Here is an 18,686-nt window from a genome sequence, read left to right as displayed (position 1 = left end):
TGTTGCACCTACGGAGAACACAAGGGCAGTTTTAGCAATGGCAGGATGTGCTCTTTGACAAACTAATCGCTCGCTGTTGACTTTTAAACACAAGGAATCATTAAATAAAACGGTGGTTAAAACCCACAAGGCAGACAGCCAGGCGATGAAAGAGAAGTGTAACAAACAGTGCTAATTTAGCAGCACCACCAGAGACAAAGCTTTAGCTCCGGGAGAGGGACGGGGTCACAGCCCCTCCAAGAGGTGTACCTAGCACGTGCCTAGGAAGCGCCAATCCCCCGGGGGCCAGTGTTGACCCCTGCCCCAGCTGAGGAGGGCGGTGCTCACTCCGCGCACGCGGAACCCCGAGCGGGCTCCTGGCAGCAGGGCGAGATCCTGCCTTGAGGGGCGCCCGGGCAGATCGTCTCCTGGGCCCCGCGCCGCCCGGCTCCGTGGGGACTGCGGGGGCCCGCGGGCTGGGCCAGGCAGCGAGAGGCGCCTGCAAACAAAGAAGACAGCGATCGCTGCCGGGCGGCCCCGGGCCCTGCGCAGCGCCCCTGCTCCGGCAGCGAGCTCCCCGCCCCGCCAGGAGAGCGGCCCCGGGGTGTGTGTGTCGGGCGGGGTCTCACCTGCCGCTACCGCCGGGCCCGCGCGGGGGCCAGCGGGAGATGAGCGCAAAGCCCCGCCCACCGCTCCTCACGGGAACCTGCCGCCGGCCCTGGGCGCCCTCATGGAGGAGCCGCCGCCGGGAGAAGGGGACAGACAGGGAGGGGGAGCCACCCCCTCCGCCTGCGCCGCCGCCGTCGCTCGCTCCCTGAGCCGCCGCCGCGCCTACCTATCCTTTGTGACATCCCCTCCCTCCCACTGACCAATGAGACGGCCGTTCTTACAACTGCTGCCCAATCAGCTCGCTGCAGGGGCGGTGCTTCTGTAACCAGCAGGGGCGGATGTCCACCAGGCCTTAGCGCTTCCTTCCTTCTGCTTGTTGTGGTCGTTACGGAGGGAGGGAGGGAGGGAGGGGAAGGAAGAGTAGGACCCGGATGCAGCCTCTCCATCGCTAACAGTAATCACATGACGCCGTTCTAACTTGGCAGCCCCAGGGGCTGATGGGAAACGTAGTTTCAATGGTGCCAGGCTGGGTCGAGCGGCCGTTATATGAGAAATTGATCACTTCCACCTCTCCTCTCCCCCCCCCCCCCCTTTCTGCAGGTAGTAATTAAGCAATGCCCATACCCAGCTGTTCAGGCAGAGGGCCCTTTGTCATCAGCCCCTGCTTCATAGGAGAACAGGTACCAGCTGTAACCATGCTACTATAGGGCACTGAACCCTTAGACACAGGCAGTATCACCCACCCACCTCTTCAAACAAAAATCAGCATGTGATTTACCAAAAAAAAAAAAAAAAAGTTTAGCTCTTTAGTGTTTCAAGCTCTTCTTCACAGGCATGAAAGACTGAGATGGGGGGTGTTGTGACTTGTTTTATTTCAGGCCAAGCACATACTCTTTAATCATAGGAGTGGAAGGGACCTTGAGAGGTCAACTAGTCCAGGCCCCCCTGCACTCATAGCAGGACTAAGTATTATCGTTCATAAGCCACCCAACACCAGGACCTAGGGCTTTAAGAAAAACATACAAACATAAGTTACAAAGAAAAGGCACAGTAGTGCTAGTCTACCAGCTTTGGGTTGCATTTCATAATTAGAGAGCACATAGAGCTTGGAAACAGCATTGATCAATCCAGGGCCTCTCATCCCCTTCTCCTTGTGGAATCTACTTTCTCCCATCTTTCAGTATAGCATCACACTGAGCCATCATCATTAACCACAGAACAGGTGGAGCACAAAACCACTGGCCAAGCTTTCCCAGATGTGGCTTTACTAATGAGGATCGACTGAGCTAGACATATGCCATACAGGATTAAGAGGAAAGTTCTCCCCTGATGACCACCTTCACGCCTTGGCCTCTCTTCTAGGACTACTAATAAGAGGAATAATTAATGCTCTGAGTGAAGAGTGGGTTTTGTGCTGCATAAGCCTTGCTTCATAGGAAGTGGACCAGGACCCCCTCAAATTCACTTCACACATGCTTGAACAGGCAGTGGCAACAACTTTCAACCAGTGGTAAATTGAATTCTAGTTAGCCTGGGACAATCTGTAGTCTGTAACCAACTGAGTTGGTTACACCTAGGAGTTCCAGCTCCCTACTGTACACAAAAGGTAGCTTTTAACCTGTCTAAAGATGTGCCATTTATTGCAAAATGGTTATTCTTAACAGCAGAGGTCAAAATTTAGTGCTTTTCAGAGACAGAGATAACATGAGCTTAACTCATACTACACTTCTGTTTGAAAATGTTGGTTCATAAGACCAGCACATAAAGCAAGTAAAACCAGACGTATTTTGGTAGCTGAGGGGTAAAGTAGGGGGCAATACACAACACCAAATATAAAGAGGGGAGGATAATTTTTTGGGGGGGGGGGTGAGCGGGGGAAGGATAATCCCACTTTTCAGATCTTTGGTGTCTAAAGGCCAAGATTTTCATGTGACCAGTGAGCTTGGTTACCCAACTGGAGACACTTGACAGGAGCTTGAGTTTTAGAAAGTACTGGCCACCTAAAAAGCTAGAGATTTTTGAAATGTGCCTCAGGATGAATACCCACAACCACAAGTCACTTCTGAAAAATCAGGGTCCAACTACGCAACAAAACACTCATGTGCTATTGAGGAAAGCCTGGGGTGTAAGAGTATTAGCGATTGGAAGAAATAGGTAAGGGGGCTCCATTATATGTTTGGTATATAGGAGATTGAGAGGCAAATAGGAGATGCATTTAGAGAAGGAACCCCGGTCTGGGCTCTTGTGGATAGGGGTGGCCTCTACATCACAACAAGGGTTTGTCTTATCTCCATCTCACTCAGAACAGAGAAAGATACCCTTATTTTGACCCCCATTGTTTGTTTGCAGAAGCAGGCAAATACCCATGTAGGAAGAATGAAAAATCCCCAAGCAACATGGTCCTCTAACAGGAGTCGTGGTGCTCACACCCCCAGGGGAATAAAAACTAGCATAAGCAAGAGGAGAATTGGGTCCCCAAAGTGTGACACAGGTGCTGTCTATTGATATTTTACATAGCATCTGTAACATACACGACCATATAAATATAGCACACTACACGTCGTTCTCATTTTACAAAATATTCACCCACAAGTCACAAACTCTTAGCAAACTATTCAGAGAAGGTGGCTCTAGCTTATAATGTCTGTCAAAACCAGACATTTTGGAACTGGAAATTAACAGCCTTAAAATAAATTCATGCAAGATCAGCTATACCTCTGAGGCCTCTGGTACAGTGGCCTAGGCCTAGCACTGCCGAACCACGTCCGTTTTCAATAAGATAGTAAACAGCTCACCTCAACCAGGAGAGCCCAGAAACAACAATTTGTTTCTTGGCAGCACAGTTCACCAAAAGAACAAGGCAGGTGTAGTTAGCACCTGTTAATAAGCTAACTGCTTCACTTTTTAAAAGGTGATTAGTTTAGCATTTAAATTATGCACAAGTCAGAATCACTGTAGCTCTCTGGCTTCACACCCAGTTAATATGCATGCCTGAATTACACATTATTTCTCACCAGCATAGAATGAGAAATATCCTCTTATACCTTATTTGGAAGGCTGTAAACTGAGGATTTAAATATGCCATGGACCCTGGACACACTCCTTCCCAGGATCGTTTGTGGATCTGTTTTAGCAGGCGCTAACTGACTACCAGTTAATGGTATTACAAATGCAAGGTTAACATCGCGGGGGTTAACCTAGGCTGAGCCTAAGGCAAACCAGAGCTGGGACAAAAGTCTGTAAATGCTACTCTAGCCACTCCACAATCATAGTAACTAAAGTTAAAACAGCACCACACATGCTAGTCAAGACAAACCCTTAGATGAGGGATGTCCAGGGGCAAGGCAGATTGGCAAAGGAGTGGGGTGGAAACTGCCCCTACCCCATGGAGAAAGTGAGGCCTTTCATCTCTAGGGCTACCAATCCTTCACTTGCAATTGAATAAGCTCTTTGGGGCAGGGATGTTTTGTTCGGTGCTTGTACAACACCTAGCACAATGGGGCCCTGGCCCATCACTTGTGCTACTGCGATACATAAACACTTTCTCAGCAATACCAAAAGATTATGATATGAATAGCTGAGAGGAGGAGGAAAAAAAACATTGTATTTCCTGAAACCCCTTTAAAGCCTTTATAATGCAAGGGAAGGGAATAAAGGTAGAACTCCAACCATTGTCACATCTCTCTTTCGGCAGGTCAGATGTGGGCATTCCCATGAACCCTATGAGGACACGTTCCACCGAGACGTTCACACTGTATTATGGCACAGAGATCAGGGAGACAGCGCTAGCTCAGTTTTAAAACCTGTTCAATGAGGACGCCCACGTTCTCCTCTCTACACATTTCAAACTGTCACTATTATTCCTGTTAATGGAGCTGTTGTCAAGGTAACAAGCACAACTCTTCAACGTTTGCACTGTAGCTTCCCCCTCAGCCATACCCCTGCTGTTGCTGGCTCCTGACCTCTAGCCACATTCTGAATGTTAGTACCAGTCATGCAAATTCAAGGGCTGGGCGGGATAGAAAGCAGCTATCCCAAAATTAGTGACAGCCACTGTCCAAGTTACAAGCTACAGGAAAGCTGAGCATCCGTCACAAGAATCACTCTCGCAGGAGTGTTTACTGAGTGACTGCTCAGAGCATTTCTTCCTACGCTGACAGCTAAGGCAGAACAAGAAGTATTTTGATTCTGAAATGGATGCAGATCCGAAAGCACATTTCACTGTTTCAAAATAAGAGAACAAACGCAGGTTTTTACTAATGGGCTGTAGGCAAGATTTGACACTCACCCAGCTCACAAATGAAACCTTCCACATTATATAGATATATACACACACACACACACACACACACACACACCCCTACCTTGCTCTTCTAGCACACACTAGTGCTTAGGTTCCGTTGTCAAAGCGGAATACACTATATTGCACTGCAGCATTGGACATACATAGATCTATTGGCTTCCGTTCTAGGGGCACTATCAACTAGTTTAGGTCCAAAAGCATTGGTTCAGAGAGGAAGGGAATTATTTTACAAACCTAAGGTGATTACAGCTCTTTAACTGTTCAGCCACAGGCTTGGAAGCCCAGATACTCCAGTATTATGTTGGGGCTGGAGAACTGGAAAGTGAAAATGACTCGGCATTTCACTATTTGTCTTAGGTAGTTCTGCGGCACTCACTCCTGTAGTGGGGGAGTGCCCATTAACGGATTCATGGTCAACACCTCCGTGAGTGGGAACTGAGCTGGAGAGAGTAAGGGCCTCACCCACAGTTCACTGACATCAATGGGAGTCTTTTCATTGAGTTCCAGCTTTTGGATCATAAGTCAAATAAGAAATCCAGGGCAGAGCAAGAATCTGAACGATCCTTCGAAAGCAAAACATTCACCTATTTCAAGTCACGCCAGTGACCATGGAAAACTTTAGTTACATGTGGATGCACATCCCTGGTGCCTCAGAGATAATGGGATCATTTCACACTTGCTCAGCGTTACAGATTATGAATGTTCCCAGACTAGCCTAGGAAAGCTAGAGCACTGATTTACTATTTTATTCTGGGGACTGTTTTTATGCCAACAGCTCTAGCACAATTCTACTTTCTAGTCAGCTGTAGTGCTCCCTAGGTTCTATTATCCTGTGTGTTGGTAGAAACATGACAGCATTGTGATGCTGTGCCAACTCAGCACAAAGGGCTGCACAGCAATGAAGCATGAACAGCATGCAGCAGAATGCCATTCCATCACTTCCCAATAAACCAAGATAGGCTGAGCCTGTAGCTGCATTCTGCCACGAGCTCAGATGCAAAATGACCCAAGCATTATTATTTAGAGTGCCCTGCATAACTATGGACCTGTATATAGGGAACAACAGGTGTCTGCATTCAGGAGCTCTGAAATTTTAAATGGATGTTAGATTGTCATTAAGCATCCAAGTTTACCATGAATACTGCTATTTCATTGCTGATCATTTAAGCATAAAACTCCAGCTGGACTGGAATCATGGGCACAGCTGGACCAAAACACCTTTCCCTCCCCCTGCTACCCTGATCTTTAGTGATACTGGAAAGGATAAGTCAGAGAAGTTATCATACCCCTGCTCAAGGGAGTCAGCTGAACTCTGGCACAAGCAAGTTGTGACCATTCAAAGTTTTGAGGTGGCATCTATTTCAGATTTAGAGAGTGTTCTTCGAGTCCACATGCTGAAACAGGCTGTGCTCTAGACTAGATCACTTACAAATTGACAAAAATTTCAGAAGGCGCTTTAGAATGTCAAGCTTGGTGAGGAGTGCAAAATTTACACAAGTTCAGTATCAATTCTCACAGGATAACAAGAGAGCTAACTAGTGGTTTACCCTTTCCAGATTCAGATCTAAACGAAGCCTTGATCACACTGGATCGGTTTCTCTTAACATCCAGCATGAGGTCATCTCAGATTCAGCAGCATCTTGCTGGCAGAAGTGGATTTTTACACCCCTGTGGTGTGCAGCCTGTAGGAGTGTGATGGAGACCAAGTTACTGACTCATTGACATTGCCATGGGGCTGCCTAGCAGATAAGCATTGAGTCGCTCAGGATTAGATGGTTACATGCCTGAGCCCTTCTTAAAGCACAGCAGATCCAGAGACATTTAGGGGAGGAATGCTCAGAAAGCAGAGACATCACTTGTTTTCCTCTTTCCTCCCTACTTTTGAAATAAGCCACCCCCATCTCCACCCCCTGATTGCACCAGGTTCTGCTTTCCAATGGCATTACCTCTACTGGAAGGTTTTCAACTGTTGTATAGCTATTGCATCAAAAAGCACTACATTAAAAGAATACTAAGCAAAGTCAAGCACTTGAAATTTAGGAGATAGAGAATGGAATTAACACCTCCTTCTTCTCCACACTGCCCAGGTGCCAGCAGAGGGTGCAAGGAGACGCTCTTCCTGGTCTCAGTTTTGGTGCTCAGCAGCCTGGCAACCCCACCAGCCAGGAGGAACAATTGCAGGGAAAGTCCTACTCATTCTCTGCAGCCTGAAGATGGAGCATGCTCAGGGTATGTCTATACTTACGCGGTAGTTCGACGGCTGGCAATCGAACTTCCGGGTTCGATTTATCGCGTCTGGTCTGGACGCGATAAATCGATCCCGGAAGTGCTCGCCGTCGACTGCGGTACTCCAGCTCGGCGAGAGGAGTACCGCAGAGTCGACGGGGGAGCCTGCCTGCCGCGTGTGGACCGCGTCTGAACCGCGGTAAGTTCGAACTAAGGTATGTCGACTTCAGCTACGTTATTCACGTAGCTGAAGTTGCGTACCTTAGTTTGAATTGGGGGGTTAGTGTAGACCAGGCCTCAGTTACTGTGGCGATGGCACAGCCCATCCAGTCACATATAGAAGATGAGAAGGGGACAGAGCATACTGAATGCTGATGGAATCTAGTTAGCACATGCTCAGCAGATACTTGTTAGAGGCTTATAACTGGGCCAAATTTGGGGAGACTTGCCACAGGGACAGTAAAAAGGACATCCGACACCAGAGCAGCTCCCCTGCCAAAATTTGAGCCCCTGCTCCCAAGCCCAGAGATTAGGGTTGCCAACTTTCTAATGGCACAAAACTGAACATCCTAGCGCCACCTCTTCCCCAAGGCCCCGCCCCCGCTCACTACATTCTACCTCCCTCAGTGGCTTGCTCTCCCCCACCCTCACTCACTTTCACTGGGCTGGGGCAGGGGCTTGGGGTGCGGGAGGGGGTGAGGGCTCTGGCTGGGGATGCAGGCTCTGGGGTTGGGGATGCAGGAGGGGGATCCGGGTTTGGGGGGTGCTCAGGGCTGGGGGTTGAGGTGCAGGGAGTGAGGGCTCTGGGATGGGGGTGCAGGCTCTAGGCTGGGGCCAGGGATGAGGGCTTTGGGGTGCAGGAGGGAGCTCCAGGTGGGTCTCAGGGCTGGGGCAGGGGATTGGGCTTACCTCCGGTGGCTCCTGGTCAGTGCTGCAGCAGGGGAGCTAAGGCAGGCTGCCTGCCTGTCCTGACACCACGTTGCACGTGCCCCAGAAGCGGCCAGCAGGTCTGACAGTAGTAGGCATGGGAGGCAGGATGCTCCCTGCACTGCTCTCACCCGCCGCAGGCACCACGTCCCAGCTCCCATTGGCTGGGAACCGGCCAATGGGAGTGCGGAGCTTGTGTTCGGGGCGGGGGCAGCGCGTGGAGCCCCATGGCCCCCCCGCGTAGGAGCTGGACCTTCCGGTGTGCAGCGCGGTGCCAGGACAGATAGGGACTAACCTGCCTTAGCACCGCAGCACCACCGACCGGACCTTTAACGGCCCAGTCAGCAGTGCTGACTGGAGCTGTCAGTGTCCCTTTTCAACCTGGTCTTCCGGTCGAAAACCAGACACCAGGTCCCCCCCACCAGAGGTTCTAGAGATTCTCAGTAATTCCAAACATTATGCCCGGCAGGTGGGACACAGTTTATACCATTGATTAGGTGTGCCCAGTGACGTACAATAAAACACAGTTGTTACCAGGTAACACATTTAGGGCCTGACCCCTGAGAGGTGCTCAGAATCCTGACTTCAGTGGGAACAGCAAGTGCTCAACATCTCTCAGGTTCCTGAATAATTTCTGGGCTCTCCAATTAACTTTAATTCTTTGCTAACTGTAAATGGGCTTTAACAGAGGGGGGTGGGAGAACAGTCCTGCAAGGTAAGGATACTCTGCACAGTGCCAGAGCACTAAAGGACCTTGTTCCTCCTCCCACCAATACCAATGGAAACTTTGCCTCAATCCAATATTTTTCCAGCAACTTGCATAAAGTCATGGGCAAAAATCTGTCCTCCATTCCTCTAGTTCTCACTTGGCACCCTCTCCTCCGGGAGGATTTATCTATTAAGCGCTGACAACACGCTCCAATCTGTAAGAGACAAGAGGTAAAGCTGCTCCCTGATGGGAGGAACTGACATGAACTTACAGAATGCACCCAGCAGACAGACTGCTGACCCAATGAGAGATGTGGCGTTGGTTTTCCCCATTTTGGGATCTGGAGGCAGAGGCTGCTAGCAAACAGCAGAGCAGAAAGCAAGACAAGCACAGCTGGACCTGGTTTAGCAGACACCATTTACTATTTCACAATATCAGTGATTTTTTCTATAGATCTGTTCAATAAAAGAAATTATACTTTGTATAATAGATTACATTATCGCAGGTATTGCACAAGCTATGTCATCTGGGCAGCACTGAAACAGGACTGCAGAAAGTTACGATTGGAGAGTCTTTTTACAGTGTTAGGCATGATTAGACTCAGTGCAGGGAAGAGATACTAACCATGTAAAGTGGGGAGCCAGTCATTTGACTGTCCATGGTCATCAGATTCTCTACTCAAAGAGAGCTGACATAAGAGTACTAGTACTGGTCAGGATAACCTGGCAGAGAGGGCCCTCTCTCTGCAACGCCCACCATGGTCTATTGGCCTCCAAAGGCATTCAGTGGGTCATCAAATGTACTCGATGCCTTGCTTTCAGATTTTGATTCAGAGGCTGTCTGAGAGGATCGGCCTTTGGGGGTGGACGCCTTGGTTTGACTGCTAGAGGAGAAGATATCATCTAGAGAAAGAGAAAAACAGTGATTAAAAAGGAGAGAAGCTGCTGCCAAACGTAAGACGTTACACAGAAATATCCCCAGCATGTAGCAGTTACTGCCAAGGACACTTTGCTGATAAACACTTTCCTGCTGCTTGTGACATGAAAATGTATTTGTGAGGACATATGGGGGAGATTTTAGCTGTGGGTTTTTACCAGGTATAGTCAATGAGAGGGAACAAAAGAAATCCTGACACTTGGCATTTATGCCAGCCAGAGATCTCAAAGCACTGAACAAGCACTAAGTGAAGCCTCACAATGCTGAGTTAGGCATTATATCCATTTCACAGATGAGTAAGTCACTTAACTTCTCTGCAGCTCACCCAGCACCATATAGGAAGCCAGTGGCAGAACTGGGAGCGGACTTAGAGACTCATCCGGCCCTGTGCTTTAGAACCATTAAGTCATACTACAGATGATGTCTACAGATTTGCCCTTTGGAGAATGTATTAGTCATGCATGCACACACGAGTTCTACTAATTAACACGTTTCATCTCCTAAGTGCTGTACAAACATTCACATTCCCCTGGCCCACCAAGGCATTCCTGTGGCTGGCAGTCTGGGAATACCCAGGTTCATAGAATTATGAGATTTTTTGCTAAAACAAACTGCAACAGTTGCCAGCATTGTTACCCAAGTGAGCTGGGAAAGATGTACATGTGGGGGGAACTTTTACTACTGTCGCTGGCACCTCTGGCTCTGCAAATCAGGTACCTTAAAGCAGTAGTGTAAAGCGGAGAGCATGGCTCACCTGGGATCAGAACAAGGATGGATTTAGAAATGCATTTAGTGGCATATACAGATCACAGGCACAATGGGAAAGCGTTGGGAAACATTCTCAGAGTTAGAGGAGATGGAGGTTTAACAAGCCCAGTTTCTTTCACAGATGCTGTTGTGCTCATTCACATGCGAGGCAGTGAAACTCATGGGGCCATTAATACTTTAGTATGGAATTTATTAGTTTCTTCTGTTGCAGTGACCTTAAACAATAGGCCAGAGCCACCCTCTCTCCTCCCCGGAGGGTGGGGCGTCCCATCTGGGCAGCAGCAGCAATAGTTAACTTCAAAGCTCAGTAGGGTTCACCACAGGTGGTTGCTGATTGTGGGGCTGTACTGAAGGGGTGGGATGGACTTGGCCCAAATGTGTTTGGGGGGAGGGAAGAGGAGAAGAAATGCTGAGAAGCAGCTGGAAAAAAGAGACCGCTGAATGATGGTGGGCCAGAAAGGTCAATTACGGGTTAATAAAAGGTTATACACAGCTAGGGCTTGGGAGGTTTCTATTGTTTGCTGGACGTTTGCTGCATCCTCTCCCATGCGTTGGTGTGGTAAGCTAGCATCTGTTTACAAGTCTGGCACTGACTCAGTGAGTACACATTAATCCAGTTGCACACAGAGCACCTGTGGAACCACATTACCAAGCCCCTCATCTGGGATCTGAATGCTGAAGGTTAGGGATACGTGGGCCAGAGATCAGAGGTGGATTCCCACTACGTGCCAGTCTGCCTGTGTGAGGAGTCTATTCTCACTGCCCTCCCCCTCCGCTGCACATGGCCACTGCTGTGATCATAGGGATACGCAGCTTTAATCCAGGATAGAATTTCAGCACAAGAGAGCAGTCTAGAAAGGCAGCAGTACGGAGTAAATCTCAATTGGCAGCCCTCCAAAACAAGCCATGCAAGAGATTAGCTTCACAGCCATTTAGGGTCCTCCCGGCGTACACAGGAAGTGTAGTGGGTGCTAAGGGGAATGAAGTTACAGCCCTAGCTTACAACACGGGGACTAAAGGAAGGGGAGAAGGGAGCCTGTTCTCTGTGGCAGGGAAAGCAGTACTACTTGCCGAGGAATGCTCAGTTCCCCAGGAGGCAGCATCCTAAGCACAGGTGGAGACAATGCCCAGAAGTTTTTCAGCAGCGGAATACCAATCAATCAGTGTTGGAAGAGAGGCACTATAAGGATCAGAAGGATGGCTCTGACACAGTCAGGTTCCAGACACTCATAGGGGAAGACAGGGGTCTGCACCCCAAAGAATAAGCAACTGAATCAACTGGTTGTATATAATTCTATTGTATGTAAATATAGGTCAAGTAAAATGCTGAACTTGGTGGTCATTGGGAAGGGTGTATACAGGTTATGGTTCTGAATGTAAGAGGGTGTATGTGTGTAGAACATGGTCATTGTAACAAAGGTTTAACTCCTTCCTCACCTCGCAGCTGTTAGGAAGCAGGCAGGCAGGGAGGGGCACCTCCCAGGCTAGTGGCTTACACGAAACTAACTCCCAGCATTGTACAACCCAGGGAGAGAAGAGCAGACCATGAAAGTAACGGAAAGCCATTGGAATGGAAAAGACAACCTCAGTCTTGGAAAACTAAGGAAGGAGGGCGTTTCCCTTGCCCTATGTAACCATGAATTGCCAGGCGGAAAGAAAAAGCCCTCTGCAAACCCTGTCAGAAGGGAAGGGGTTTGACGTGAAGGCTCTCCATGTAATGCAGAAGGTGAAGAGTGAGGTGGCATCATTATGTTCATTGTCTATGTAACTTGTCTGCATCGCCTTATCTGACTAGTCCACCTTTGAATCTGTATTTTTTCTATTAAATGAGCTTTTTTGTTTATTTTGAACCCCAGGCAGTTCTCTGTTGTGCAAACTGTGCGGCCTCAAGTGGACTGATAACTGGGGGCTAGTTTCACTCCTGGGGGGGGGGGGGGGGGGGGGGATAAACAAGAAAGGAAAAGTCTGAGTGACTGGTAGTTAAGAACTTGGAGGGCAGATATGGGGAGCCTTGGGACCAGACAGGCTATTGTGGTCACCCTGCCAAGGAGTATAGGCTGTTGGAAGGCAGGGTGAGACGATTATGCCTGTAGGCTGGCGACTGGTGGCAGGGCTCTGAGCCATAGCAGCCTAGCATGAAAGCAGCCAAAGTTATAAGGCTGGTGGTGACAGAAGCCCTTACTGGTCTGGGTAATCCCTAAAACATCACAGGGTTTATGAGAGGAGATTAAAGGAACTAAATATGTACATCTAGGCTAAACAATGAATGAAAGTGGTGGTGGGGCGGGATCATAATTAGTTTGCAAATACAATAAACTAGGAGTGATTGGGTGCAGTTCAAAAGACAGCATTCCCAGCAGGAAAGGCTCAACAGGCAGTGACAGCCTCTGGTAACATTCCAAGGTGGGCATTGCTACCAGCCCTTAGCTAAACAGCTAGGGAAGATGCTATGCCAGTCCTGTTCTGGGGCTGCCAGGCTGATCAAAGAAATTCAAGTGTCTTCCCTGGAGTCCTGCTGGTGAATTGAAGGCAGCACTACCTAGTTTGGAGCACTGAGCAGCCGCCCCTGCATGAATCCTTCATCTGGAGGTGCTGTGCCCTTAAGCCAACTGAGATTAGGGTGAAGGTACATTCATTTACATGGACATTCTGACTTGTGCTCCAGGTGCCTCAGTGCCAGAAATGACACTGCAAACAGTGAGGGCTAGTGCTGGAGACTGTAGGATAACTAGAGTTGGGTGCAAATTTTTAGACAAAATGGTTTTTGGTCAGAAATTGTGAATTCATCTGAACTGAGACTGTTCGCTGGAAAACGCTCGGTTCTGACAAAATTTTCTGTTTGGAAACAGTTTTGAAATTGTCAAATTGTCCCATAGTTTGGAATGAAAGTAGTTTTCTTTATCACGTGCTTTCAGATTCATTCTGTCCAAATTTCTATTGATACATTTCATGAAAAGCTCTTGGGAAACCGTGCTCAATAGCTAAAAATTAAGGCTGGATTTTCAGAAGCACTCAGCACTGAGCTATCTCCACTCTCATTGGAGGCAATGGGAGTTTTACCATTGACATCAATGGGAAGAGATGGACATCAGGGGTGATTGGTTTGAAAGTCCCACTCCAAGTACTTGCAGTCAGTTTATGCTATCCTCGCTCACTGAATAGTACCGTACACAGCAGAACTATTACCCATTAAAATCAATGGGAACTATTTGTCAAGTGAGGTACTCCTCTGTGAGAGTAAGGCCAACACAAACTGGCCTCTAGTGTAAAATATTTAAGACTGCCAAGCAGACACTTATGAAGACAGATATCTCTACTGTGTAAATCCAACAGAGAGAGAGAGAGAGTTTTTCTACAATCCATCCTTTGTCACTGGGGTATTTAACACACGGTCGAATCAAGATAAAGACAATCGATACCAAGAAGGCCCTTACCCATATCATCATCAAATATGGATTTGGATTCCACCTTTTTCTTGGTCTTCTTTTCTTTTGGTTTTATGGTGAGATCCGCAAAAATGTCAGTGTTCTCATCAAACAGGTTAGAATCCGTCACTCTCTCTTTTGTTCTGTTCAGAGGTTTAATGGCTTCTGTTGCGAATATATCATCCTTGGAGCAAAGAATAAATTGAACAGCATCAGTACAGGACATGATAACTGAGTGTTCGGGTTCAGCTACATGCAGCAGTAGATAGAGTTGGAAGTCCTGTAACTACGCTGGGCATTGCAACTCTATCAGGTTAGGATCAGGTCTCCAATTTGGCATGGGCAGAGATCTAGTCATTGCTTATACTGCACAGGCCAGGTGCAGGACATGTGAGAGCAAGGTTGAGGGGGAACAGACAGGCCCAGGCAGGATGGGGGCCTAATTCCTGCATTACCATCAGCGTTGTTGTGTAGCTCAGTTACTCCTGTTGCATAGTAGCAGTCAGGTCAGAGAAGGAGCTAAGCATTCCCTTAGCAGGGAGAGAGCCAGGTCCTCAAACACACCCGCTGTCCGCCCACACGCCATCCCTTTTACCCTCTGCTCTGGTAAGTAAGAGTGAGATTCAGAAGTCAGCATTTTCTACAGCTCAGCAGAGGACCAGGCCTCATGCTTAGCCTTACTTGGCCCACACAGGCCCCATTCCTTCTGTGCTGAAGGCAGAATGATTTTGCCCAAGGCCCTAGTGATACATTTCCTCCCTTTCTATTTAGGAAAAAAAAAAAAAAAAAAAAAAAACACAATAAATCAGCCATTACCTCAAAGATATCTTGGGCTTTTGGGTCAAGGTCTTGCTGGGTGGTGGGTTTCAACTCCTTCTTCCTCACAGTTTTCTGACTAGTGAAGAGATCTTCATCCTCCAGGAAAGAGATGGGGCTGCTTTTCTTGGATGCTTTCTGCATTATGGGCTGGAAGAGATCATTGCTGCCCTGATCATCCTGCACTGACAGAGCAGGCTTCTTCTCACCACCTTTAAGGGGCTTGCTGGCCAAGACCTCCGGGGTTTTAGCTTTGGCTGCTGGCTTTGACACCGAATTTTTCACAAAGAGATAGTCGGACCCAAACAAGTCATCCTCTTGGCCTGTGCCTTTCCCAGAAGGGCTTCCGGCCATTCCAGGTGACAGGCTACCGCCATCTGTTGGTGATGGCAGCTTAGCCACCGAAATGTTTTCTGTGCTGCCCTTAGCGTTTGGCTCAGCAGTGCAGAGCTCCTTTGCATCCACTAATGCAGAGCTCTGTTTGGGGAGCGACAGCTGCGGCTCCTCTGTGCTGTTCAGCTCCTCGTTCTCGCTGGACTCTTGAGCAGCTAGCCGCCGGGCTGTCCTGGAGGGAGGCCTTCGTTTGTTCATCACCTTGATCCTGCTCTGTGAGAAGAGGGAGATCAGGTTGAGTTAAGGGCTTGAAGGGAGGCATGCACTTGACAGGGACCCTGCTCTCCTCATGTTCTATCTTTCCACGTTTTATTCTAGCACATGATGGGGACCCAATGACCTCCCAAAATCTAATCCCAGCTCTGAGAAGGCTTTTGTAATTTTTTGTTACATGAACATTTAATTAACACTAAGGAAAATTTAATATTCGAGCCATCACACTCTGCAAACTTTCATATTGCCTCAGCCCCCACTGTGAGGTAGATCGGCAGCACAAGAAACCTGAGGCAGGCAGACAAAGCAGGGTACTCAGGTCACAGAGCGAGTCAATGGCAGAATACAGAATAAAACTCAGGGCTCCTGACCCTCAACCTTGTGCCATAACAGTATTAACAATCGCCAGAAAACACCCTGCATCGAGGTCAATGACCAACTTGAGTCCACTGGCTGCTGTTCAAACTATCAACCCTTTGCGCCAGGTTATTTAATTCAGTGCAGAGAGCTTTCCTTGACAGTTATTGCTTAATTAGCATTAGTCACATTACACAAGCAAAATTAACACAAGTGAAGTGTTGGTATGAAGGTTCTTTATTGGCTTGGGTCACAATCCTGCAGCAGTCTCACAGTAGGATTTTGACAGAATACTTTTTTTTTTTTTTAAAAGAACATAATGGCCTTACTGGGTCAGACAAAATGCCCATCTAGACCAGTGTCCTGTCTTCCGACAGTGGCCAATGCCAGGTGCCCAGAGGGAATGAACAGATCAGGTAATCATCAAGTGATCCATCCTCTGTCACCCATTCCCAGCTTCTGGTAAACAGAGGCTAGGGACACCATCCCTGCCCATCCTGGTTAATAACCATTGATGGACCTATCCTCCATGAATTTATCTAGTTCTTTTTGAACTCTGCTATAGTCTTGGCCTTCACAACATCCTCTGGCAAGGAGTTCCATAGGTTGACTGTGCGTTGTGTGAAGAAATACTTCCTTTTGTTTTAAACCTGCTGCCTATTAATTTCATTTGGTGACCCCTAGTTCTTGTGTTATGAGAAGGAGTAAATAACACTTCCTTATTTACTTTCTCTACGTCAGTCATGCTTTTGTAGACCTCTATCATATCTCCCCTTAGTTGTCTCTTTTCCAAGCCGAAAAGTCCCAGTGTTATTAAATTTCTCCTTATACGGAAGCTGTTCCAGACTCCTAATAGTTTTTGTTGCCCTTTTCTGAACCTTTTCCAATTCCAATACATCTTTTTTGAGATGGGGTGACCACATCTGCATGCAGTATTCAAGATTTATATAGAGGCAATATGATATTTTCTGTCTTTTTATCTATCCTTTTCCTAATGATTCCCAACGTTCTGTTAGCTTTTTTGACTGCTGCCACACACTGAACAGATGTTTTCAGAGAACTAATATATCTCCATATATATGGAGATATACCTATCTCATAGAACTGGAAGGGACCCTGAAAGGTCATCGAGTCCAGCCCCCTGCCTTCACTAGCAGGACCAAGTACTGATTTTTGCCCCAGATCCCTAAGTGGGCCCCCTTAAGGATTGAACTCACAACCCTGGGTTTAGCAGGCCAATGCTCAAACCACTGAGCTATCCCTCCCCCCATCTATCCACAATGACTCCAAGATCTCTTTCTTGAGTAGTAATAGCTAATTTAGACCCTATCATTTTATATGTATAGTTGGAATTATGTTTTCCAATGTGCATTACTTTGCATTTATCAGCACTGAATTTAATCTGCCATTTTGTTGTCCAGTCCCTCCTGCTTATTTCAGATTTTATTAGTCATATGATCTAACACCTGAACACAGATTTTTCCTATTTTGATTTTTTGAATTTCATTTATTTGAAGTACAGCCTCCTGTAGTTCACCCTGCTGCTGCAAAAACCTGAAGGCTTTATTCTAGCCCCTGTAGTACCGAGTATAGGCAGGGAGATTTCGCAGAGCCAGAGGGGAGGTAAGGGCGGGCACCGACATTCTCCATGTTACTGAGTGCTACCCTGGAGCGGAAAGCCGAGCCGGACAGGTTTGCTGTGCCTCAGGGTGGGGGGTTCTGTATTTGTGAGAGGAACACAGTAGTTATATGTCTATCATGGGACATGGGTCTGTGTATTAACAAGGGCTTGTTTGGAGAGTAGCGATCCCATGTGGATGGGAGACACACTTTAAGAGAAACAGCAGAACTAAAATTCATTTGCAAATTTAACACCATTAATTTGGGCTTGAATAGGGACTGGGAGTGGCTGGCTCATTACAGAAGCAGCTTTGCCTCTCCTGGAATTGACACCTCCTCATTTATTATTGGCAGTGGACTACATCCACCCTGATTGAATTGGCCCTGACAACACTGGTTCTCCACTTGTGAGGTACTCCTTTCTCTTCACGTGTCATTATATAATGCCGGAATCTGTAACTTTCACTCCATGCATCTGAAGAAGTGATGTTTTTTTACACACGGAAGCTTATGCCCAAATAAATCTGTTAGTCTTTAAGGTGCCACCGGACTCCTTGTTGACTTTAAGACTGATCCCTGTGGAGGGGGGTAGTTTGAAAGGGGAGGGAGAATGCTGGGACAGTTGGTTTGATTCAGCCTTTGGGGGCAAAGAACGGGGGTGTATTACTTTAGGACTGTTTTGTATCTCAGGGAGTTTAAGATTAACCTAGAATTAAAGGCGCCAAGAAGCAACAATACTAGGTAAAATAGCACAAAGGGATCAATGAAGAACATTTCACAGTGTGCTCTCTCGTACATCTATCTCAGATCGGTGTGTGGAGGTTCCCCATCCTAAAGAGAAGTCGGAGGTTGTGCAGCCCATCCTCTGTGGCTAGACTCAGGTGCTACAACCTTCCCTCCTTACAGATCATGCTGCTTATAGCATTAGAGAAGGGTTTTCACAGCACAGTGCATGTGGCACTGGAAATAAGGATTCCTGCAAGGTAATGGATTAGTGCTAATGTGTAAGCTCTGCAAGCCCGCCAGTACTAAGGGGTTATATCATCCATTATTATTATTATTATAGCAACATCTGCTGCATCCTTCTAAGTCCTTGTGGCTTCCTCCTGCTTCTTGTCTAGTAATGATCAGTCTAGTTATGATAGAAAAATCAATGTTAAGACCCTCAATTATCTTGTTCAAGTCACTTCTGTTGAAAACAAGAGATTTATGGATCCATAAACCCCCACATTGAAATTCTAGTTGCTCGGTTCAATTCCATTTAAAGATCCATTAAACCCTTAAGTACAATATGGCATTTACAGTCAATAAAATAACGGCATGAATGGAAAACCAACTACTCAGGAGGGAAAGAGCGGTCACTTCAGAGCAGCAACTTCCCCCTCCCACCCCAGAGTGAATTTAT

The 18,686-nt window shown here is 47.4% G+C and overlaps 1 protein-coding gene across 1 annotated transcript in view; it reads right to left on the bottom strand.

Annotated features, from left to right (window-relative positions):
* Positions 1–9,157: 9,157 nt before the first annotated feature.
* Positions 9,158–18,686, bottom strand: part of LOC112113909 (WASH complex subunit 2A) — a 67,286-nt gene continuing 57,757 nt past the window's right edge. The window contains exons 28-30 of the mRNA XM_026658149.2: positions 14,699–15,304; positions 13,892–14,066; positions 9,158–9,655 (exon numbers count right to left, since the gene is read on the bottom strand). Coding sequence (XP_026513934.1) covers positions 9,516–9,655; positions 13,892–14,066; positions 14,699–15,304 — 921 coding nt within the window. The 3' untranslated portion in view covers positions 9,158–9,515. The remainder of the gene's footprint in view (positions 9,656–13,891; positions 14,067–14,698; positions 15,305–18,686) is intronic.

This window comes from Terrapene carolina, unplaced genomic scaffold (genome assembly GCF_002925995.2).
Source record: "Terrapene carolina triunguis isolate 2854851 unplaced genomic scaffold, T_m_triunguis-2.0 Scaffold402, whole genome shotgun sequence".
In the NCBI taxonomy this organism is placed as follows: Eukaryota; Metazoa; Chordata; order Testudines; family Emydidae; genus Terrapene; species Terrapene triunguis.
This window is presented reverse-complemented; position numbering and strand designations above follow the sequence as displayed.